This window comes from Tamandua tetradactyla, chromosome 9 (assembly GCF_023851605.1).
Source record: "Tamandua tetradactyla isolate mTamTet1 chromosome 9, mTamTet1.pri, whole genome shotgun sequence".
In the NCBI taxonomy this organism is placed as follows: domain Eukaryota; kingdom Metazoa; phylum Chordata; class Mammalia; order Pilosa; family Myrmecophagidae; genus Tamandua; species Tamandua tetradactyla.
In genome coordinates, this window is record NC_135335.1 from 26,167,887 (window position 1) to 26,193,469 (window position 25,583).

Consider the following 25,583-nt stretch of genomic DNA (forward strand, 5'->3'; position numbering starts at 1 on the left):
TTCATTGATCACTAACATTTCAATCTACTAAATTTATTTTAACATTTGTTCCCCCTATTATTTTTTTATTTTTAATCCATATGTTCTACTTGTCTGTCAATAAGGTAGATAAAAGGAGCATCAGACACAAGGTTTTCACAATCACAGTCACATTGTGAAAGCTGTATCATTATACAATCATCTTCAAGAAACATGACTACCAGAACACAGCTCTACATTTTCATGCAGCCTCTCCATTACCCCTTAACTGACAATGTTATATCTAATTAATGTATAAGAATAACCTCCAGGATAACCTCTCAACTCTGGAATCTCTCAGCCACTGAAACTTTATTTTGTCTTATTTTGTTCTTTCCCCTTTTGGTTGAGAAGGTTTTCTCAATCTCTTGATGTTGAGTCCAAGCTCATTCTAGGATTTCTGTCCCACATTCCCAGGAAGGTCCATACCCCTGGGAGTCACCTACCACATAGAGAGGTGTAGGGCAGTGAATTTGCTTGTTGTGTTGGCTGAGCAACAGAGGAGGTTCTCTTGAGAGTGAATCTTGGGCCTGATTTTAAGTAGGCTTACCTATCCTTTTGGGGTTAAGTTTCATATGAAGAAACCCCAAGATTGGGGGCTCAGCCTTATATTGCTTTGGCTTTCCCCACTGCTTGTGAGAATATCAAGAATTCTCTACTTGAGGAGATTGGGTTTTCCCCCTTTCTCACCATTCCGCCAAGAGGACTTTGCAAATACTTTTTTATTCACTGTTCAAATCACTCTGGGATTTATCGGGGCATTACTCTGAACAAATGGACAAAATTGCATGCCCTACTCAAGGTTCCATGTACTATGGTGTTCAATTAAGCTGTCCACATAAGTTATATTAGGAAATGCACTAGTCAAAATATAAATTTTATACCAAATGAACATTTTTTGCTTTCTTCTCACACATAAAGTTTTAAAATATGAATTATCATCTATTTTCAACACCCTGCAGTATTGAAATTCCTTTGTTCTTCTTCATGCAAAAACATTTTTAAATTTGTACATTCAGTCACTCTCATTATATACTCTAGGCATTCCTAGATTATACGATCTCAGTCTCTATCGTTTATCATTTCTTCTGATTTCATTTGTGCCCCCAGGCCTTTCCTTCTATCATCCTCACATTCAGCTTCATTCAGTGTTCTAGCATTGTGTTATAGTTAGGTAGTATTGTGCTATCCATTTCTGAATTTTTACAATCAGTCCTGTTGCACCATCTGTATCCCTTCAGCTCCAGTGACCCAATATCTACCCTATTTCTATCTCCTGATGGTCTCTGTTACCAACTGAAATTCCCAAGCTTATTCACTGATGTCAGTTCATATGAGTGAGACCATACAGTATTTGTCCTTTTGTTTCTGGCTAATATCACTCAGCATAATGTCCTTCAGGTCCATCCATGTCACATACTTCATAACTTTATTCTGCTTACAGCTCATAGTATTTCATCATATGTATATACCACAGCTTGTTTAGCCACTCATCTGTTGATGGACATTTGGGCTGTTTCCATCTCTTGGCAGTTGAAAATAATGCTGTTATAAACATTGGTGTGTAAATGTCTGTTGTGTCCTTGCCCTCATGTCCTCTGAGTAGATACCTAGCAATGGTATTGCTGGGTCATATGGCAATCCTATGCTTAGCTTCCTGATGAACTGCCAAACTGCCTTCCACAGTAGTTATACCATTTGACATTCCCACCAACAGTAGATAAGTGTGCCTCTTTCTCCACATCCTCTCCAACACTTGTCATTTTCTATGTTTTTGATAATGGACATTCTGGTGTGTGTGTGAGATGATATCTTATTGTGGTTTTGATTTGCATTTCCCTAATAGCCAGGGAAGTTGAACATCTTTTCATGTCCCTTTTGGCCATTTGTATTTCCTCTTCTGAGAACTGTCTGTTCATGTCTTTTGCCCATTTTGTAATTGGGTTGTCTGTCTTTTTGTTTTTGAGTTGAACAGTGTCTTTATATATTCTGGATTCTAGATGCATATCTGAGATATCATTTTCAGAAATTGTCTCCCATCTGTAGGCTGTCTTTTTACTTTCTTGACAAAGTTCTTTGATGCACAGAGGTTTAATTTTGAGGAGTTCCCATTTATTTACTTTTTCGTTAAACTGGATTAGGTGATGACATGTCTCCACCCATTTGGGTGGGTCTTGATAAGTTTCTGGAGTCCTATAAAATAGGAAACATTTTGTAGAATGAAAGAGATTCGAAGAGAGCAGGAAATGCTGCAGCACCACGAAGCAGAGTCCACGAGCCAGTGACCTTTGTTGATGAAGAAGGAAAACACCTCCCAGGGAACTTAATAAACCCAGAAGCCAGGAGAGAAAGCCAGTAGATGCCACTGTGTTTGCCATGTGCCCTTTCAGCTGAGAGAGAAGCCCAGACTGTGTTTGTCATGTGCCTTCTACTTGAGAAGGGAACCCTGAACTTCACTGGCCTTCTTGAACCAAGGTATCTTTCCCTGGATGCCTTTGATTGGACATTTCTATAGACTTGCTTTAATTGGGATATTTTCTCAGCCTTAGAGCTCTAAACTAGCAACTTATTAAATTCCCCTTTTTAAAAGCCATTTCATTTCTGGTATATTGCATTCCAGCAGCTAGTAAACTAGAATAATTTGCAATAGTGTGTTAATGCATCTCAGGTTGGATTCTTTCTGAAATGTACATCTTCAAGATGAAAACCTCACATTCTCCTTGGCTTACACTTGTAAAAACTACATTATACATATAAAGACATGCTGTATGTTTGTACTAAATATAAAAACACTATTATAATGTTGGGAAAAGATAGCTAACAGGTATACTTAAGTTTGTTCATGTATTCATAAAACTTTAGATTTGTGTATTTATGTGGCACCTGTATTGGCAAGTCTTTTCTGTTTATTATTTTTGCTCCTTGTGTTGTAATAGTCTTTCTGTGTATTGGATTGTTGTCTTAATTTGGTCAGAATTTGGATACACATGAGTTTCTTGAATATAAGTTTAAAAACACAAAAAACAAACCTATGCTTGATTTTTTTAAAAATTGTTTTTTTAAAAATTTATTTTTTGGAAATAAATTCAAAGTACAGGGCAGTTGCAAACATAATATAAACCCCATAAAGAGAACTCCAGCATATCCCTCCCACCAGATCTACCAGTTAAAACATTTTGCCACCTTTGATGTATCTCCCTCCTTCCTTATCTATCTGTCTGTCTATCTACCTCTTGAAAATCTGAGAGCATGTTGTACACATCATATTCCTTAAACACATAATTACTTCATGGGTGTTTCCAATGAACAAGATTATTCACTTATGTAATCTACTTCAGGGAATTTAACCTTGATATAAATTTTGCATTCTATATTCCAGTTTTCTCTCATGTTTCAATACTGTCTTTTTAAACTTTTTTTGTGAAAATACAATATGTATACAAAAAAGCAATAAATGTCAAAGTATATTTTAACAAGTAGTTATAGAACAGATTTCGATATTTGGTATGTGTTACAGTTCCACCATTTCTGTTTTTTTCTTCTAGTTACTCCAAGGTGGTGGAGACTAACAGAAATATCAGTATGAGTCAGCAGTCATACTCATTTTTAAAATTTTGTCTTCTCTGTTATAACTCCTCCTTCTCCTTTGATCCTTCTTCCAGTCTTTAGGGATATTAGGGCTATGCCCATTCTAACTTACTCATGTTGAAAAGAGGTGTCAGCAGTATGGAATAGGGGATGGAACTAGTTAATGTTCTTAGAGAGGCTGATCCCTCTGGGTTCCAGGACTTATCTGGCCTACAAACTATCTGGAGGTTATAAGTTTCTGGAAAGTAAACTTAGTACGTGAAACTTTTGTAGAATCTCAGATGGAGCCCTAGGTGTTCTTTAAGGTTAACAGGAATGATGTTGGTTGGGTTTTGACAAACTGGCAATTAGCAATTTCTAGCTTAAGCTTGTTTAAGAGTAGGCTCCAGAATAGCTCTTGACTCTATTTGAACTCTCTTTGCCACTGATAACTTATTTTGTTACATTTTTCCCCCCTTTTGGTCAGGAAAGTGTTGTCCATACTGCAGTGCCAAGACCAGGATCATCCCTTGGAGATAGGTCTCGTATTCCCAGAGAGTGTGTCTCCCCTGGATGTCACATCTCACATGGAGGGTGGTAGGGTAATGATTTTCCTAGCAGAGTTGATCTTAGAGAGAGGCCGCATCTGAGGAACAAAAGAGGTTTTCTGGGAGTAATTCTTAGATGTAATTATAGGTAGGCTTGACTTCTCAGCTACAGAATTAAATTTCTTAAAAGCAAGCCTCAAGATTGAGAGCTTGGACTATTAACTTGGGAGTCCCTAGTGTTTGAGAGAGTATCAGGGATTTCCCAGGTGGAAAAGTTTAATAGTTCCCTGTTTTTTCTCCAGTCCCTCAAGGGACTTTTCCTGTACTTTAAATTATCTGCCTAATATACTCTGTGATGTATCCAGAGTATAAGCTTAACAGAATTAAGCTTTACAGAATTACATTAAGTTTTACAGAATTACAAACCATTGTTCCCATTCTGAGCTCCATGTCTTTAGGTTGCTTTGAGCTATCCAGGCAGGTTGAGTTAGATTGTGTGCTACAGAAAATTTAGGTTTTGGAAAAATAAACTTCCCTTCCTTTGGTCTCATACAGTAGGTGAAGCTCTAAAATGTGGACATCATTATTCTTTGCCCTATCTTTTGATTTACCTTAATCCCAGCCATCTTGGTGTCATTTTTATCTCTTATTGAAGCCTGGTTTCTTTTTTGGTTTATTTAACAGATTTTGTATGTAGTAGTGCTGAATTTTAGAGTTGCAGAACCTCAACTCTGAGTCTTAGCTGTCACACAGGTAGCCAAAGTTCCAGGGAAACACTATATGGTTATATGTATATAGCATAGCCTCTTAGAATCAAGATTGAGATAACACAACTCCGGAATAGATGTGGCTGCTGTAAGAACTAACAATCTAGGCTCCAGTTTTCTTATGAGTATTTGTTAAAAGAGACCATATGAGATTTGTTCTTTTGTTTCTGGCTTATTTTTCACAGCATAATGTCCCCAAGGCCATTCACCTTTTGTGTGCCTCATGAGTTTGTTCATCTCTTTAGCTGCACAATATTCCATCTGTGTATATACACCAGAGTTCACCTTTCTGCTTCTCAGTCAGTGTACCTTTTGGGCACCTCTATCCATTAGGCATTGTGGATAATGTCCAAAATAAACAATCCATGTCTCACAGTATCTTCACTTATTTGTACAATCATCAACACTCTGAATTTTAGACAATTTTTATTGCGTCAAAGAGAAAAATGACAAATAAACACACCCTCACCAAATAGAAGCTCTAAACCTCCCCATAACTCCTTTTTCTTGTATCTCTAGGTCCCCTATATTCTACATTATACACCTTTGAGTTTACCTTTACCAGGGTCATAAAAGCAGTGAAATCATTCAGTACCTCTCCTTTTGTCTGGCTTATTTCACTCAGCATTATGTCTTCAAAATTCATCCATGTTATCATATGCTTCAGGGCCTCATTTCATCTTACTGCTGTGTAATATTCCATTGTATACTGTGATGATTAGGGTCTGGTGTCAACTTAGTTAAGTGATGATGTGCAGTTGTCTGGTCAGGCAAGCACTGACCTAATCATTTTTGCAAGGATATTTTGTGGCTGGTTGATAAACTGGAAGGCTAGTGCATTAAATCATGTCAGTTGATCACAGATATAATCAACCACAGATGCAATCAACCCACCAGTAAGATAACCCAATCAGTTGAAGACTTTTAGGGGAGAAAAGAGACTTTCCTCCCTGCTTCTTTAGCCAGCAAGCCTATCCTGTGGAGTTCATCCAGACCCTTCATTGGAGCTGCTAGCTTTGCCACCTACCCTACAGATTTTGGACTCTTCCATTCCCAAGATTGCATGAGACACCATTATAAATCTCATATTTACAGATATCTCCTACTGGTACTGTTTCTCTAAAGAAATCTAACTAATTCATATGTATATACCACATTTTGTTTATCCACTCCTATGCTGATGGGCATTTGAATTGTTTCCATCTTTTGACCATTGTGAATAATGCCACGCTGAACATTAGTGTGCTAATGTCTGTTCATTTCACTGCTTTCAACCTTTCTTGTTATATACTGAGTAGTGGTATTGCCAGATCATAGGGTAACTTGATAATTGGTTTTCCAAGGAACCACCAAATTGCCTACACTGACTCGAGAATAGAAGATCTCAAAAAGCCACTTGATCCAGGGAAATTCACAATTACTAGTGGTTTCCAGCTTAATAGGGAGAAACCATTTGATGGTGAATTTTTGCTAACTTTAATAAAGAACAGTATGTGCTCCTAGTATTGCATTTAAGAATTATGGAAACAATGAATTATAGTGGGGGAAAATTTTTACAAGTTTTTATAGTATTTAAAGTTTAAACCATTTAAATATTTTTCAGTAAGGAGTTTTTCTGTCTGTAGTCTTAAATATTTTCTCAAAAATTGTGACCAAGATGCTCAGTGGTCATTTTTAATGCTGAATTGAAGGAATTTCACAGTACTAAGTCCTGAATGCCAACAAATATGCAGCCATCTTACTCTGCATGTTAGAGAACATTGTAAGATCAAAAGTGGATTTTTTTTCTTCAGTCAGAAAATTAGGGACTGAAGTAGGAAGCTAAAGGCTAATTATAACTGGCTGAAAATGGGGCCAAGGAGAAAGAGCATGGGGTGCCTGGTTATCTTTCCCTGCCAGGTGGTCGATCCCTCCCTGTCCTCTGGGCCATGCCCCTCACCAGTGCGCATGTGATTTTCTAGTTGGAACAGCTTCATTAGTGTGTCAGCCATACAGGCATATTCACCCTCACAGACTTCCACCTTTTCCTTCTGTCTTGTTTTCCTCACACACCTTGAACATTGTGATTCTTGACCTCTTATCTTGCCTCTTTCCAAACCAGTCACAGTCACTTTCTTTTCACCTCTTACTACTAGTCTCCACCTGATTTTATGAGCCTCCTTCTTCACCAGTTTATTGTTCATCCAGCCATTGAAAATATTTAACTAGGGTCCACTGTGTACCCTCGCCCAAACCCAGTGCCCCTAATCCCCTTACCTCTTTTTTTTCATCACATAGTTGTGTATTCATCATCATGATCTTTTCTTAGAACATTGGTATTAATTCAGAAAAGAAAAAAAAGAAAAAAGCTCACATATCCCATACCCCTTACCTCTCCCTTTCATTGATTACTAGCATTTCAATCTACTAAATTTATTTTAACATTTGTGTCCTCTATTATTTATTTATTTTAATCCATATGTTTTAATCTTCTGTCCGTAAGGTAGATAAAAGGAGCATCAGACACAAGGCTTTCACATTCAAACAGCAACATTGTGAAAGCCATATATCATTATATAATCATCTTCAAGAAACATGGCTATTGGAACACAGCTCTATACTCTCAGGCACTTCCCTCCAGCCTCTCCATATACTTAACTAAGAAGGTGATATCTATATAATGTGTAAGAATAACCTCCAGGATAACCTCTCGACTCTGTTTGAAATCTCTCATCTGTTGACACTTTGTTTTGTCTCATTTCTCTCTTCTCCCTTTTGGTCAAGAAGATTTTCTCAATCCCTTGATGCTGAGGCCCAGCTCATTCTAGGATTTCTGTCCCACATTGCCAGGAAGGTGTGCACCTCTCAGAGTCAGGTTCCATGTAGAGAGGGGGAGGGCAGTGAGTTTGCTTGCCATGTTGGCTGACAGAGAGAGGCCACATCTGAGTAATAAAAGAGGTTCTCTGGGGGTGACTCTTAGGCCCCATTTTAAGTAGGCTTAGCCTATTCTTTGCAGGGATAAGTTTCCTATGAACAAACCCAAGTGAGGGCTCTGCCTATTGCTCTGGTTGTCCCCAAATATTCTGCTTGTGAGAATATCAGGAATTCTCCTAATGGGGAAATAGAATTTTCCCCCTTTCTTGCCATTCCTCCAAGGGGACTTTGCAAATACTTTTTTATTCACTGTTCAAATCTATATTATATATTTTTAAGTTAAACATTGAACTTTAAAATGATATAGTTATTGGTTAAATAATCCTATGCCTTATAAAGAAATTAAGTGAAAGGTTAAAATATTATTATACTGTTCTTTAATATTTACTCACACATTTGCCATTTCTAGGGTCATTTCCTTTCCACCTGAAGGACCTTCCTTTGAAAAAACAGGTCTGTTAGCAGTGAATGCTCACACTCTTTCTCTGTCCAGAAATCTCTTCTTCATTTTCAAATGATAGAATTTGCTGGATATAGAAGTCCAGTTTGACAGTATTTTTATTTTATTATTTACAACAATTGCCTCCATTGCCTTCTGTCCTCTATTGTTGTTGTTTTGTTTTTTAAGGCAATTTTATTGAGATATATTCACACACCAGATAGACCATCAGACAGATACAGTCCATGGCTCACCGTGTCATTACATAGTTGTACTTTTTCACCAGAATTCCTCTTTTGTATTGTGTTGAAAAATTAGCCTTGTTGATCTTATTGTTGTTTCCCTGTAGTGATATGTTTTTTCTTTTGTAGTGTTCAAGATTTTTTTCACTTGGGTTTTCATAATGTGTCTATGAAAAGTCAAGACCTGAGTCTTTTTGTGTTTACCCCACTCAGGGTTTATTGAGCAGAATTAATATTTCTCATCAAATATAGAAAGTCTTTGTTATTATTTTTCAGATATTTTAATGCTTCATTTTCTCTGCTTGTTCTGGATCATTTATTACACGCATGTTGGCACCCTTGATATTGTTCTATGAGTCATTGATGTGTTCACTTTTTCTCAATCTCTTTACTGTTTCAAATTGGATAATTTCTGTTGCTCTGTCTTCGCGGTCATGAAGTCTTTCTTTGGCCATCTCACATCTGCTGGAGGAGTCCCTTTAGTGATATTTTCATTTCAGTTTGTGTATTTCCAACTCCAGAATATATTTTTTTATTTTAAACATAGTTTTTAAGAGACATCCAAATTGGAAAGGAAGAAGTAAAACCATCTCTGTTCATAGAGGATATGATCTTGTATAAAATACAGTTGATACCAAAGAACCCATAAAATGTAGCACATACCAAAGAATCCACAGGAAGCCCAATAGAGGTAATAAACAAATACAGCAAAGTTATAAGGTACAAATATAATATACAAAAATCAGTTATGTTTCTAAATGAACAGTCTGGGAAGGACATCAGAAAAACAATTTAATTTACAATAATGTCTGTGGTGGTTAGGTTCAGGTGTCACCTTGGCCAGGTGAACAAGCCTAGTTCTGTTGCTGTGGCTGTGAGGCAATGGTATGTGAACCTCATCTGTTGCTCATTATATCTTCAGTCTGCTAAGAGGCAATTGCTAGACCAATGGAGAGTTACTAGTTTTGCTAGTAATATGATAAAATTATGTCTACTGTTCTTTACTTTCATGCTTTAGGGAATACTCTCCTACCTCTTCCCCTTATTTTTCAGCAAAAACAAGGAGAGAAATGACAGCCAAACATTCTACAGTAATGGAAGTTCTGCTGTCAACATTGGAGGTAAATTACTGACAGGCTTTAATTATGCTAGGTACAAATACCTAGCAATGGAGAAGATATAAAAGTAAATGAAGTGTACAATTTTCATCTTAGAGGTAAACCTAATAAATATGTTTGTTTTATCTTTCAAATTGTCATTTAAAATAGTGGTATTGATATTATATTAGGTGAACATCTAAATACATTTTGCTGGGCTTATAATGATAACCATAAATTTTAATCTTAATATTCCATTTTAATTGGTAATAAAAAATAAGCCTAACTGGAAATAAGAATTTCACTTAAAATAATTTAAAATTATCAGCATTGGTAATTTTCATTATATTGTGTTAGCTGTTTTACTACATATATTTGTTGAATATCTATATTATATCAATGATAATTGAATATCTAATCCAGTGTTATAGTTTTGACTGGATGAGCTAGATCCATTCAGAATCATCATTATATATTTTATTCAGCACATTGTTAAGAATAAGAAATGGGTTCATATTCTTCCCATCTTAGCATCATAAAAACGACAGTTCTTTGTAAACTGACCTTTTTAATACAATCTCAACTAAAATCCAAATGAAAATTAAAAATAATAAGAAGTGAATTTCTGAAAAATGAGAAAAGACTAGGCTCACTAAATATCAAAGCATATTATAAAGCATTAGTAACTAAAATAGCTCTTGAATAGATAAACATCAGTGAACCAGAATGGAACATCCAAAAATAAATTAAAATGTTTTTGGGAATTTAGTACTATTTGAAAAAGATAGCATTTCACATCAATGGGAAATAGAGGAATTATTTAAAAAGTAGAGTTGGAATAAATTGGTAGTCACCTGGAAAAGCATAAAGTTACTCCTCACATCCTACAGAAAAATATCTTCTACATTAAGCAGAGATTTAAACATGAAAAATGAAATCATAAGAGTAGTAGAGGAAGTAATGGGGGAAATTTAAAATAATCTCACAATACAGAAGGCTTTCTTAAGTGTGGAAAAAAACAGGTACAGAAAAGACTGATGAACGCAACTATATTAACAAAATGCATGGGGGTAAAATACATAAAAAAACAAGATACTTGACAAGTTGAGGAAAAATAACTTTCAACACATAAGATTTTGTTAATATATAAAGAAAATTCTGTGAATCAGGAAGAAAGAAAAAGGAAAAACATAAATGTTCAGAACAGACAGTACTCAGAAAAAGAAAAACAATTGGTACTTAAGATCGCTTTTTTTCTTGTCTTGTTCAGGGTCCTTTTTTTTTTTAACTTTTTTATTGTATAACATTACATATATACAAAGCAAAGAAATAAAAAAGCATTAGTTTTTAAAGCACTCTTCAACAAGTGGTTATAGGACAGATCCCCGGGCTTGTCATGGGCTACTATACAATCCTCTCAGATTTTTTCTTCTAGCTGCTCCAGAACACAGGAAGTTAAAAGGCTTAAATCTTTTTTTATCACCACAATCTAATTTTTCTCTTTTGTTTTTGTGAAAAATAACATATACAAAAAGCAGTAAATTTCAAAGCACAGCAGCACAATTATTTATTTGTAGAACATATTTCAGAGTTTGACATGGATTGTAATTCCACAATTTTAGGTGTTTTCTTATAATCCTACCTTCTCTGTGTAACTCCACCATCACCTTTGATTTTTCTATCCTTCTCTTTAGGGTGTTTGGGCTATTGCCATTCTCACTTTTTCATGTTTAAAGGGGCTGTCAGTAATATGGGGTAGGGAGATGGAACTAGCTGCTGTTCTGGAGAGGTTGTGCCCTCTAGGTTTCAGGATTTATCTGGTCCATGGACCCATCTGGAGGTTGTAGGTTTCTGAAAGTTACTGTAGTGCATGGATCCCTTGTGGAATCTTATATATTGCTGTAGGTATTCTTTGGGAGTGGCTGGAATTGTGGTTGTGGTTTAGCAGGTTGTGATAGGTAGCAGTGTCTAACAGAAGTTTGTGTAAGAGCCACCTCCAGGGCAGCCTCTCAACTCTATTTGACAACAATAAGTTTGTGCCTTATCTAATTCTCATGCTTTCCTAAAAGCACAAAACAAAGTAAGCAAAATAAAGAAACTGCCCACAATCTCCCTCATCTCAATATATGGCAACTTCACATTTCCAGTAACATAGGACAAAGCCATGGAATAACTTATTTACTTATTTTTGTTTTATTTCTTCATTAAAGATGTTGTGGGTTTGGAGAACAATCATGTACGAAATGCAAAATACAGGATTCCCATCACCACCCCCACCATCAAGACATTGCATTGGTGTGAAACACATGTTACAATTGATAGAATATTTTTTATAATTGAACCATTAACTACATCCATGGCTTAATTTAGGGTTTACTACTTTTTATTCTGTTAATATATATATGATAAAGCATCACATTCATATATATATATGTGGATATACATGTGTATATATATATTTTTATCAGTACTATTAGTTATGTTCACAATATTGTGTACCATCATCACCATCCATTACCAGAATGTTAAATCATTTTTTACACTGCTCTTTTTCCCATATCACATCTGAGTGAGTATCAAATCCTGCCAGCTCCAGTTCCTCAATGCATCCATAATCTGACTACTCTGGCCCATGATGCCACCATATCTGGCCCACATTAGTGAAAGAGTGTTATCATTTTGTTCCTGTTTTCCCATTCCTCCTTCATTTCTCAGTGTTGTGGCGATAGAGAGCCTGACACACCATGCCTTTCCTCAGGACAGAATTTCTAATCAAATTCAGAGAAAAAAACATATGTGTTGAATTACAGGAGTCCTATTATTTACTCTCCTTGAACTCATTGCCTATTTCTCTCCAATTCCAAGCCTGCTTTAATAGTTCTGGCCATCTTGTTATTATGCATTTGTTTCTGTGTTTGTCAGTGTTCTCTAGTGAAACAGAACCAACAGGAGACATTTGTAAATAATATGGAATTTTTAGAACTGTTTTTGCAAACTGTGGGGTTGCATGAGCCCAAATTCCATAGCAGGTTACAATTTGGCATTCTGTTGGTCTTCAATGAATTCCCTAGCTGAGGCTGGCTGACTGAAATAAAGATGAAGGTTCATACTTCTGACTGCTGGAGACATTACCTCCCCATTAAAATCCTTCAACTGATGAAATTAAATGTCTGTCATTGTGGAGAGCAACCCCCTTAGCTCACTGCAGCTGTAATCAGCCACAGATACAATCACCATGCTGATGATTTAAGTTCATGAAATGTCCTCACAGCAACAAATGTGTCAGTGCTTATTTGACCAGAGAACTGGACACCATCACCTGGCTAGGAAGACATATGAATCTAACCTTCACAAACTGCCCCTCGTAACTTGGTAGCTATACACTTCACCTTAAAAGATGCTTAATCTGTAAATAAAAAAAACAATAACAGACATAATTTTTATATAACAAGACTCAACTGTCCTGTGTATAACTGGAAATGCACTTAATTTCTCCAAAACAGGGTGCAAGTCCTTGGGTAATATTCACTCTTAAATTTGATATCCTGTAACTTAAACACTATAACATGAACAGTACAAATTATGCTATATGAGAAAGCAAAAGACAAAGAAAAAATATACTTACTTTATGTACAAATCCAAACATACTCATAACAAAACAGGGAAGAAATATTCATACCAATATAGTCCTCATTTCTATAACTGGCCATGTGGTCATAGTTGATACGTACTCTACCTTCTTCCACTATACATTCCATGTTTCATTTATAATAAGCAAACATCTCAGCTGGCCATGGTTCTTTGATTGGTGAGGTGACCAAACTTTCATTCCTGAAGTTTCTGGGCTCTTGGTAGTCCTTCCTGGATTGGGTTGTTAAGGTTTTCCATTGACTTTATCACAGGGCATGGTAGTATTAAGAGATGCCCTAGGGGATCTCCTATATTCCAGGAAAGCTCTTTTTCATATCTCCATTGAGTAGTTGTAGTCCCATTTCCTCTTGATAGCCAGGATAAATCACCTCAGCCAGTACAGTAATCTCCTTCCTTGCTTGTTGTTTCAGAGGCATGGGAAGCCCAAAGTTGCCAAGTGGTAGTTTTAACTTCCAGTTCAAAGGAATCATTGCTGTGTTTCCTGATTGAAACATAACTTCTTTTGGAATGAAGACCTATACATGAAGAGACCTTAAGGTTGTAGGGATAGGAAGAAAAACTTTCCTAGTGGATCACTAAGGGTTATAGTGAGTCGATCCATTTCCATTCCCACCCCTTGATTCCTGGACCCATGAATCTGGCTATGGAAATACAATGCAAGAGAGTGTATGCTGATTCAGAGCATACACAGCTTCCTGGAGAAATTATCCCAGCCCTGCAAGGTATTGCCACATAGTCAGCACCAAAATTATGACTTCAAAAGTCCATTCCACTATTTTATTAAGCCAGCTGCCTTTGGATATTGGGAAACATGGAAAGACCAGAGAATTCCATGAGCATGTGCATATTCCCACACTTAATTTGTTGTGAAGAGGGTTCCTTGATGAGAAACAATGCTGTATGAAGTACCATGATGGTAGATAAGGCATTCCATAAGTGTAGCAGTAGTAGTTTTGGTGGAAGCATTGCATAAAAGGCAAATCCATATCCACAGTATGTGTCTATTCCAGTTAGAACAAATTGCTGCTCAGTCCATGATGGAAGTGGTCCAATGTAACCAACCTGCCACCAGGTAGTAGGATGATCACCTTGGTTAATGGTGCCATATTGGGGAATGAGTTTGGGTCTCTGCTGTTGGCAGATTGGGATTTCAGCAGTGTCTTTAGCAGGTCAGCTTTGGTGTGTGGTAGTCCATATTGCTGAGCCTATGAAAAACCACCATCCCTGCCATCATGATCAGTTTGTTTATGAGCCCCTTGGGCATGATAGGAGTGGCTGTGGAAAGAGACTGCCTGTTATCCACAGAATAGGTCACCTTATCCACTTGATTATTGAAGCTTTCCTTTGCTGTTGTCACCATCTGGTGAGCAAATATCTTCATGTTTTACATCCACTCAGAAAGATCTATCTACATATGTCTTCCCCAAAACTTTTTGTTGGCAATTTTCCAATCATGCTCTTTCGAAGTCCCTGACCTACCAACCAAACCATTAGCAACTTACCATGAGTCAGTATACAAATGAATCTTTGGCCAATTCTCCTTTCAAACAAAGGGAAAACCAGGTCCACTGCTCAAAGTTCTGCCCACTGGGAAGGTTTTTTCTCACCACTGTCCTTCAATGACCTTCCAGAAAGGGGCTGTGGTACTGCAGCTGTCCACCTTCAGGTGGTACCTGCATATTCTGCAGAACCGTATGTAAACCAGGCCTGAGTTTTCCTCAGTCAAGTGATTGTAAGGAACTCCTCAAGTGGTCATAGGTTTGGATTGGGAAAGAGAAGGTAATGTGAAAGGAGTGGGGGCCATGGGCACTTAGGCCACTTCCTCATATAACTTACTTGTACTCTTAGGACCTCCTTGAGCCCCATCTCTCTTTTTTTGTATGCTGTGTATGGCAGAGTCACATTCATTATTTTTCCATGTGAGTATTCCATTGTTGCAGCACCATTTGGCCTATTTTTTTGGTATTTGTTTGTTTTATTTGTTTGTTGTTTGGGAAGTGCACAAACTGGGAATCAAACCCGATAGCAAGCAAGAATTCTACCACTGAACTATCCTTGTACCTTCAGAGCCCTGTTTTTAATATACCATTTCCATTTTATAATGGAGTGCTGCTGTGCACTCCCAAATTTATGGCTTTGCTCGTCAGACAACATCCACTCATGATAGGCAACTCAGTTCTCATGGTAATGTTGTGGCCCTTGCTTAAGCACTCAATCTCTGCTAAGGACCAGTACAGGCCAAAATCTGTTTTTCAAAAGGAGAATGGTTATCTACAGAAAATGGCAAAGTTTGGTCCAATCACTAACATCAGCCTCAATGGTGAAATGCTGAAAGTTTTCCTTCTAAGGTTAAGAACTAATAAGGAATGTTCACTGTCACAATGTTATTCAACAATGTAGGTAAGTTCTAGCCAGAGTAGTTAGGTGAGAAAAAGAAATACAAAAACAGCAAAATAGTGTGATACCAGACAAACATATAAAAAATAAGGAATAAGAGAAACTGATCTTGAGAGTTAATACATTGAAATAATCAGATGTGGAGTCATCACTAAAAATTTCAATCCAAACTAAGAAACAAAAAGATATGACTCTGACAAAGGAAGAAATTAAAACTTCAGAGGAGACACAGAAATTAGAAAAACTAATCAACATCTTCAAACAAATATCCTAAATAAATTCATGGAGATTAAAGGGGAAACTGCAGTAGGGCAAAAATGTATTAAGAAGAAAATACCGTAGATTGTAAGCTTTTAGAGCAATCAAATTTAGACCAGAATGGCAACTGTTATTTCTAGATTTTGTGAGACTGTACTATATATATATATATATACTCTAGTATTTTCCCATAAATTTGACTACCTGTGTTACAGCTAAGACTCAGAGTAGGAGTTCTGCAGTTCTGAATGTCAGCATTGCCACATACAATACACACAATAACTGTTAAAGAATTTGAAAAAGAGTTCAGTCTTCAAGAATGAAGTTGATTGGGTTGGGACTAAGGTAAGTCAGAATATAGGGGTAAGGAAGACATTGTCAGTATTTCAGAACTTCACCTATTCTAAGAGGCCTAAGAAAGAGAGATTTATTTTGCCCAGAGCCTAAATTTTTAGTAGAACATATTCTAACTCATTCTCTCTGGATAGAACATTTAACAATCCAACATAGGGAGCTCAGAATGGGAATGAGGACTTGTAATTTGGTATAACTTAATGTAATGCACAGATATATCCCAGAGCATGTTGAGCAGGTAATTTCAAAATATTGGCAAAGTCCCTGGGGGATGGGGGAAAAATATGGAAGTATTAAACTTTATCACTGGGGAAAACTTTAGTAATGTCTCAAATATTAGAGACTCCCAAGTCAATAATAGGCCAAGCCCTTGATCTTGAGGCTTGGTTTTTGGAAACTTATTTCTGTAGTGAATAAGCTTAACTTATCTATAATTATGCCTTAGAATTTTTTCCAAAGGACTTCTCTTATTGCTCAGAGGTGGCCTCTACCTCTCTGAGCTCAACTCTGCAAGTGAAATCATTACCCATGTGCCACCATGTGGGACATGACATCCAGGGGTGAGATTCTTCCTGGTAACATGGGATATTACTCCTAAGGATGAGCCTGGCCATGAAACCATAGGATCAGCAGTGACCAAAAGTGGGAAAAGAACTGTAACAAATAAGGTATCAGTGGCTGAAGAAGTTCAAATAGAGTTGAGAGGCTACTCTTATGCAAACTTCAGCTAGCTATTGCTATTATCATGATTTGCCAAATCCAAACAAAACAACTCCTGCCAACTCTACAGACCACCAAGGGCTTTATCTGAGAATCTACAAAGTTTCCATGCTCTAGGATTACATTTCAGAAATATGCAACCCCCAGATATATTTTTAGGCCAGATAAATCCTGAAACACAGAGGGGCCAACCTCTCCAAAACAGTGGCTAGTTCCATCCCCTTCTCATATTATTGAGACCCCTTTACAACATGAAAGCTTTAGAATGGTCATAGCCCAAATACTCCTAAAAAATTGAAGAAAGATCAAAGGAGAAGGTGGAGTCATAACAGAAAAGATAGGATTTAACAAATGAGTATGACTGGTGAATCATTATATAGATACTTCTTTCAGTCCCCAGTGTCTTGGAGTGGTTAGAAGGAAAAACCTAAAATTTTGGAATTGCAACTCATATCAAATTCTGAAATCTGTTATACAACCAGTTGTTACAGCATACTTTGAAATTTATTGCCCTTTTTGTATATAATATATATATATATATATATATATATATTCACAATAAGAAAAATTAAAAAAAAAAGTCATGTTAACATAAAGAATTGAAGTTTAAAAAATAAACAAAAGAGAAATTATGGGGAATAAAGGCATAATAATAGATATTAAAATTAAGAGCAGATTTGAAAAAACAGAAGAAAGAATTGGTGAACTAGACGACAGGGCAAAATAATGCTGTCAGAAAAACAGATGGAGAAAAAACAGAAAAACCTGGTAAGTATATCAGGGATTTGAACAAATAGCATGATATGTACAGACAAGGCTTTGGTGTCCAAGAAGGATAAGGGAAGTGAAAAGTGACAGAAACTGTATTTAAATGAGGAATAATTTAAAATACACACAGAGAAACAGAAACTGAGAGTTCAACAAGATAGACCTTACAATAGTTACTACAGAGTGTTCTGGTACTATTAAACCCCTAGAAGAAAATGGAGGAAAATATTTTCAAATCTTGTTCAGTGTTTCCTTAGATTTTATACCCTAAGCACAAGTGTGACTGGAAACAGATAAATGAGACCACCTCAAAATTAAGAAAAGAATTTTTCTTCAAAGGACTTTGCAAAGAAACTAATAAGACAGCATATTCAATGGGAGAAAATATTTGAAATCACATATCCAATAAAGTATAATAGCCATATTTTAAAAATCCTACAAGTCAACAATATAAAGACAAAAAAATTCAAACAATGGGCAAAAACCCTGAATAGAAATTTCTCCAAAGATTATATACAAATTTCTGAAAAGCACATGCAAATATGCTCAAGTTCATTAGCTATTTGGAAAATACAAATCTAAACTAAAATGTAATAAGTTTTCATAGTCACTACAATGGCCACTATTAAGAAAGAAAACAATAAATCTTGTAGAAAATATAAAGAAATAGAAACACTTATTCACTGGTGGTGGGAATATAAAATGGTGCAGCCACTGTGCAATAAATTTAGTAGTGTCTGGGAAACCCAACTATAGAATTAACATATGACCTGACAATCTCTCTGCTGGTGTATAACCAAAAGAATTGAAAACAGGAATTCAAATATACATTTCCACACAAATATTCATAGTGGCATTATTCAAAATTGCCAAAAAAAATGGAGGCAACCCAAGGATCCATCAACCAATGAATGGATAAACGAAATTTTCTATGTACATACAATGGAATATTGTTAAGCCATAAGAATGAATGATATTCTGAGTCATGCAACATCATGGTTGAACCTTGAAGATATGTTGAATTATTTAGCCAGACATAAAAGGACAAATATTGTATGATCTCACTGATATGAAATGGTCAGGGTAAGCAAACTCATAGAGCTATAACCTAGAATATAGGTTGCCAAGAGCTGGGTTGGGGGTAGTGAATGAAGAATTAGTGCTTCTATTGTACAGATCTTTTATTTAGGTTAATGGTAAAATTTGGGAAATGAATGTTAATGATGACATCAACACACTGTGAGTATGATTAACAGCACTGAATTATATATATGCGTGTAGATTAAAGGGGAAATTTTTGTTCAAATAGGTGATTAGAATGAAAATTAAAATATAAAACATAGGGCGGGCCGCGGTGGCTCAGCGGGCAAGAGTGCTTGCCTGCCGTGCCGGAGGACCCCGGTTCGATTCCCGGCCCCAGCCCATGTAAAAAACAAACAAAAACAAAACAAATAAAAGAGAAGTCCCTCATAATAGTTTAAAAAAAAAAAAAATATATATATATATATAAAACATAGAGCCATAGAAAACAATGAAACCCATTGTAAACCATGGGCTATGTTTAATAGTACAATTTTAACATTCTTTCATAAATTGTAACAAAGATATCACCTTAATGCAAAATGTTAATAATGGGGAAATGTGAATAGGAACACCATATTTTGTACATGATTTTTCTATAAACTGACAATAATAATATTGTTTCTTCAATTGTAACAAAACTATTACAATAATGCAAAATGTTAACCGTAAGGAAAACTGAATGTTTGGGGTTGTTATATGGGAAGTCTGTAATTTCTGCTTGACTTTTATGAAAACCTAAAACTACTCTAATAAAAAAATAAAATGATACAGACAAAGCAATACGTAAAAAGGGTAAATTTGCAACACAAAAATAATTACATATGTAATTACAATAAGACATAGCACTTCATACCTTAGGTTTTGATTTTGAAAATTCACCAGGGATAACTCAATTTTCAGAATGGATTTTATTGCATATTTTTGTTGATAGCAAAATTTTGGAAAATATATAATTCCAAAATGTACAGTATTGGTTGAGTAACTATGCCATGTTTACACAATAGTATACTCTTCACCTATAAGAAATAATGAAAATGTATTCTCATCAATTGTAATAAAATACTACATTAATGCTAAATATTAACAATGGGGAAAGTATATGGAAGCACACAGAAACTCTATTTTTTTCATAATTTTCCTGTAAACCTATGACTTCTTTAATAAAAAAGCAAAAGAAATAATGAATGCAATTTATGAGCTGTTATATAATGTTTTCCAGTACCTGTTAAGTGAAAAATTCTATTGCATGAGAGTTTATGTTGTATTCTATGTAATAAGAAAAACAAACCTAAATCTGCTTTTTTTTTTGCAAAATGAATCATGGGTTAAAAAATCAGTAAATCTTGAATTTGCTTTCCAACAAGGCATTTAGCAACACAGTGGAAAGTATGAGAAGCATGTGGATCTTCACTAAGTATAGATAATTTGGGTGGAAGGGAGTACATTATTTATTTTGGAGAAACATATTTGTTTTCTACATTTTCAAAAAGAAAAATTAAGTCAGGAGTGGACAAAAGAAACCTTAAAATTGACTGCAAGCTGAATTAAATGGAATAACTATATTAAAAAGAAAAACCTTGTTTAAAACAAAAAAATGCATTCCAAATTACTTTTGAGAAGAGAAATTTCAATGTATTTTCTCTGGGGGGTTAGGCAAGAACTAAAAATAAATCTTCAACTATTTTAAGTAGGCTGGTTTTCATGATGTTATGGTTATAGGACTTCTAAAAGAGCATCCTGTGTATTTTAGGGTTGTGCAGATAAGTAGATTTTTTCATATTGTTAAGATATAGTTTTCAGTATGGAACAATGGAAAATGGATAACAAGGAAGAAGATAGAAATCATCAGTATGAACTCATGATATAATTATTGCTAAATAGATCTAGAATCAGTGAAATCCCTGGGACAATGATCAAATCTAGGGCCCATATCATAGTTTCTAGATACTAATTATGCCTTCATATCCTTTGTATCTCCCAGAATTTAATCTCCCAGAAATTTGATATAGGGCTGCACCAAACTGGCCCAAAAATGTAAAAACAGAGAGAGAGAGAGAGAGGGAGAGGTGGCTTATATTCCATTGAAGAAAATAGAGACCAATTGATAAGTGAGACACACTGAGTGCATGATCTTTATGCAATATTATTGGAAAAATCACAAACCACAATCTAATCATGAGGGGAAAAAAAATCCTAAATGAGGGAACATTCCTTCCAGTAAATGTCCTGTGATCTTAAAAATTATCAGTGCCATGAAAGACAAAAATTCTGAACAACTTGTAATACAATTAAAGGAATACACCAAATAAACCTGATCCTGAAATGCTTAAAATACTGGAAGTGGAGAAGGCCTTAAAGAACATTACTGATAGAATTTTGTTAATGGAATATGGACGTAAAAAGATGAAATAATTTCATCAAAATTTAATTTTTTCATTGTGGTTCCTGAAGTATGGCAAAATTTAAATATTAATGAACCAGGTAAATGTTATTAGAAAGATCTTTTTAATACCCTTGCAACTTCTCTGTAAGCTTGAAACTATTGCAAAATTTTAAAAATATGTTAGTTTAGAACAAAAATATAAAGATAATGTTTGTATGTCATGCAATAACTGCAAATTATATTTTGTTATATGTAAAATCAAGTCAAAATGTTCATAACTTAATGTGAGACGTGTCTTGTAGAGAATATGCATGTTCTTGCTCAGAGTAGTCTGACAGACACCCTTGGCAAATTTGCTAAAACGAGTACATTCAACTATATTCACTGAAATGATGAGATTCTAGAATTATGGATAAAATATACCTCTCTATCTTCAACTCAGGGAACTTAGAATACTGTTATAGTATATCAACATATGAAAATTATGTTTTCAGAGGATCTATCTGGATAACAAGCTATACAGTATTCCTTGTCCTCAAAACTTTTAGACATTGATGATAGTCACTGGGGGATTTTCTGCATTTCCAGGAATAACAAAGAAGAAGCATTAAATGAGGATTAAGAAAAAGACTTTGTTTTTAATACCCATAGTGCAGAGCCTGTCATAAAAGAGAAAATTAAGGAACATAAATTAAAGCTACTAATACTGCAATATGATAAAGAAAGATAATCACATTACAAAATTAAAGAACAAGTGTATTTATTTAAGATATTTGTCCAGGAATTAACCTGATATTTCTCAATCAATTCACATTTTAAAAATTTTTGCAAACATTTTAAATAAACTGTCATTTTTTCCCACAATAAAATAAGTGCTACTTTAATTCAAAGACTGGAGATGTTATTGATTATACATGCTAAAAGAATATATCTCCCAAAACAAAACTATTAATTTGATTTTAATTCATATGAATTTATTTTTATATTTGCTTCTGTACTTGCAACTATACAATTTGACTTATGTTCATGAGAAAAACATTCAATATTTCAAGAATAATAATGGATAATCATGGTAATACAACTCACATGAATGATTTTTATGTAGTATAATAAAAATTATACTAAATTATCTACACTACAATTCATGCAGTTAACTCCCCATGGAAGAGAGATCAAGTTTTGTCAATGAATACACTTTCTTGGAAGTATGTAGTATACAAATGAAATTTTGCTACTCTATCTCCAATAGCCAAAATTTGGAAGAATCTAGCAAAACTTATTTACCTAATATAGATGAAAGAAAAACACTTCCAAATTCTTACAGCAATGTCTTTAAAAATTATTTGTTTCATCACTCTACAGTGGAGGTATTTACCATGAGATTTATTTTGCTTTTCATACTAGGTGAACCCAGCTTTATGCATGGTTTCTCAAATATGATATGAATCTGAATCAGAAAGTTGATTGAATAAATGCACATTCTTGAACTTTCTGAGGGACCCTTTAAGGCAAAGACATTAAGAATATTTGACAGAAATTTTCAGTTTGATTCTGCAAGCACAGTTATTTCCATCTGAACTAGTGCAACAAAGGAGAAACACGTCTCACAGTGTGAACTTGATTTATTGCAAGTGTGCAGTCTGCAAGGACTGGAGGAATCTTATCAAAAGAAGTTCAAAGTGGGGATGTCAGAGTTTTTTTAGGTAAAGGGAAGGGGGCAGGATTCACTATTAATTATAGACCATAGCTTTTGATAGGTTCATTTTCACATACATGACACTGTGTTTTTAACTCCTTATGATAGTGTCATATATTTGCTCTAGTCCACAAGAGTTTATTATATTCATACTGGTAATCACAGTCATAGTCTGCTAGAAGATTCATTGTGTTATGCATTCCTATGTTTTCACCTCCAGCTTTCTTTCTGGTAACATACATGAATCTAAACTCCCACTTTCAACCACATTCACTCACAATTCAGGACTAATAATCACACTCACAATAACCTGATAGTATACTCACAATATCTGATATTATACATATGATAACCTTTATTCATTTCCAACTGTTTATCTTCAATCTAGTTAAAAATTCTACACATGTTATACAGCCACTCCCTATTCTCTAGCCTCATTATATCCCTTGGTAGTGTATATTCTAGAATTTCTGTCTATGGATTTACAGATTATAGTTCTTTCATATTAGTGAGATCATACAATATTTGTCCCTTGGTGACTGGCTTATTTCATTTAGAATAATGACCCCAAGTTATATCTATGATGCCATGTGTTTCAGAACCTTATTCTTTCTTACTACTCAATAATATTTCATTATAGAAATATAATATATTTTGTTTATACATTCAACAGTTGATTGACATTTAGATTCTTTCTATCTTGGAAATTGTAAAAAGTTCTACTGTGAACATTATTGTGCAGCTGTCTGTTTCCATCCCTGTTTTCAGAATTTCTGGATATATAACAAGTAACAATGGTTTACAGGACAATCTATACCTAGGATTTCTGAGGAGCCATCAAACTATTTTGATGGTGGCTGTACCATTTTACATTCCCACCAGCAGTGAATAAATGTTCCTATATCTCCACATCTTCTCCAACACTTGTGGGCTTTTTTTAATAGCAGAAATTCTGGTGGGTGTGAAATGATTCCTCATAGTTTTGATTTGAATTTTCCTAACGGCTAGTAAATATGAACATCTTTTCATGAACTTTTTAGCCATTTTTATTTTCTCAGAAAAATGTCTACTCATGCTTTTTCCAATTTTAAGTGGGCTATCTTTTGGTTTCTTAATTATAAAATTTTTTTATATATTGTGGGTATCAAACCTTTATGAAATATGTGGCTCTAAGTATATTCTCCCATTTACACCATTTTGCTTTTTCACCATTTTGACGAAGTCCTTTGAAACACAAAAGTATTCAGTTTTGAGGAGGTCCCATTTATCTAATTTTTGCTTAGTTGCTTGTGCTTTGAATACAAGTTCTAAGAAACTATCTCCTATCACTAGATGTTGAAGATGTTTCCCTGTGTTTTCTTGAAGGACTTTTACGGGACCTGCTCTGATATTTAAGTCTTTGATCCATTTTGAATTAATTTTTGCATAGGGTTTAAGGCAGGGGATCTCTTTTATTCTTTTGGAAATGGATATCCAGTTCTCCTGTTCTAGTTTGCTAGCTTCATGAATGCAATATACCAGAAATGGAATGGCTTTGAAAAAGGGGAATCTAATAAGTTTCTGGTTTATAGTTCTAAGGCCTTGGAAATGTCCAAATTAAAACAAGTCTGTAAAAATGTCTGAATTAAGGCACCAACACAAGATTTTACTTTCACTCAAGAAAGACTGATGAAGTTCAGGGTTTCTCTCAACTGTGAAAACACACGGTGATGTCTGCTAGCTTTTTCTCCAGGCTTCTTGGTTCATGAAATTCCCCTGGGGGCATATTTCTTTTTCATTGCCAAAGGTCTCCAGCTACATTGGCTCTGTGGTTCTCATGGTCCTATCTCATGGTTCTGACACTCTCTCCAAAATGTTTCCTCTTTTAAGGATTCCAGCAAACTAATCAAGACCCACCTGTAATGGGTGGAATCATATCTCTCTCTAATCAAAAGTTAATACCATAATTGGGTGGGTCACATCTCAGTGGAGATAACCTAATCAAGCTTCCAACCTACAGCACTAAATAGGGATTAAAAGAAATGGCTGCCTCCACAAGATTGGATTATGATTGGCTTTTCTGGGGACATAAATCCTTTCAAACTGGCACATTTCCCAAAACTATTTATTGATGAGTCTGTTTTGTCCTAGTTGAGTGGATTTGGAAACCCTGTCAGAAAACAAATGACCATAGACCTGAAAGTCTATTTCTTAACTAACATTTCAATTCCATCTATCATTATGTCTATGTTTGTGTCCCTATCATGTTTTGGTCATGATGGCTTTACAATATGCTGGAAGTCAGAAAGCATTAGTCCTCCCAGTTTATCATTTTCAAGATGTTTTTGAATATTCAAGACCCTTTGCCATTCCAAATACATTTTTAATTAGCTTTTCCATTTCTAAAAGTAGGCTACTGGAATTTTGGTTGGTATTGCACTGACTCTATAGACCAATTTGGTAGAATATCTTAATGCCTTTTAGCCTTACAATCCATGACAATGGGATAACTTTCCATTTATTTATGTCTTCTTTGACTTTTAACAATTGTTTGCAATTTTCTGTATACAGGTCCTTTACATACTTAATTAAATTTATTCCTAGATATTTTATCATTTTAAGTGATATTGTAAATGGAACTTTTTTCTTGATTACCTCATCAGCATACTTCTTCCTAGGTGTGCCAGTTTGAAATCATGTATA

General features: G+C 35.1%; 1 protein-coding gene across 4 annotated transcripts in view; it reads left to right on the forward strand.

Annotated features, from left to right (window-relative positions):
- Positions 1-25,583, forward strand: part of LOC143646850 (uncharacterized) — a 61,063-nt gene that overhangs the window by 15,369 nt on the left and 20,111 nt on the right. For all 4 annotated transcript variants that reach the window (XR_013157668.1, XM_077116246.1, XM_077116245.1 and 1 more), the window contains one exon: positions 9,548-9,615. Coding sequence is in view for 3 of the 4 variants with exons in the window: in XM_077116246.1 (XP_076972361.1) it covers positions 9,548-9,615 (68 nt within the window). In the remaining variant the exon portion in view is untranslated. The remainder of the gene's footprint in view (positions 1-9,547; positions 9,616-25,583) is intronic.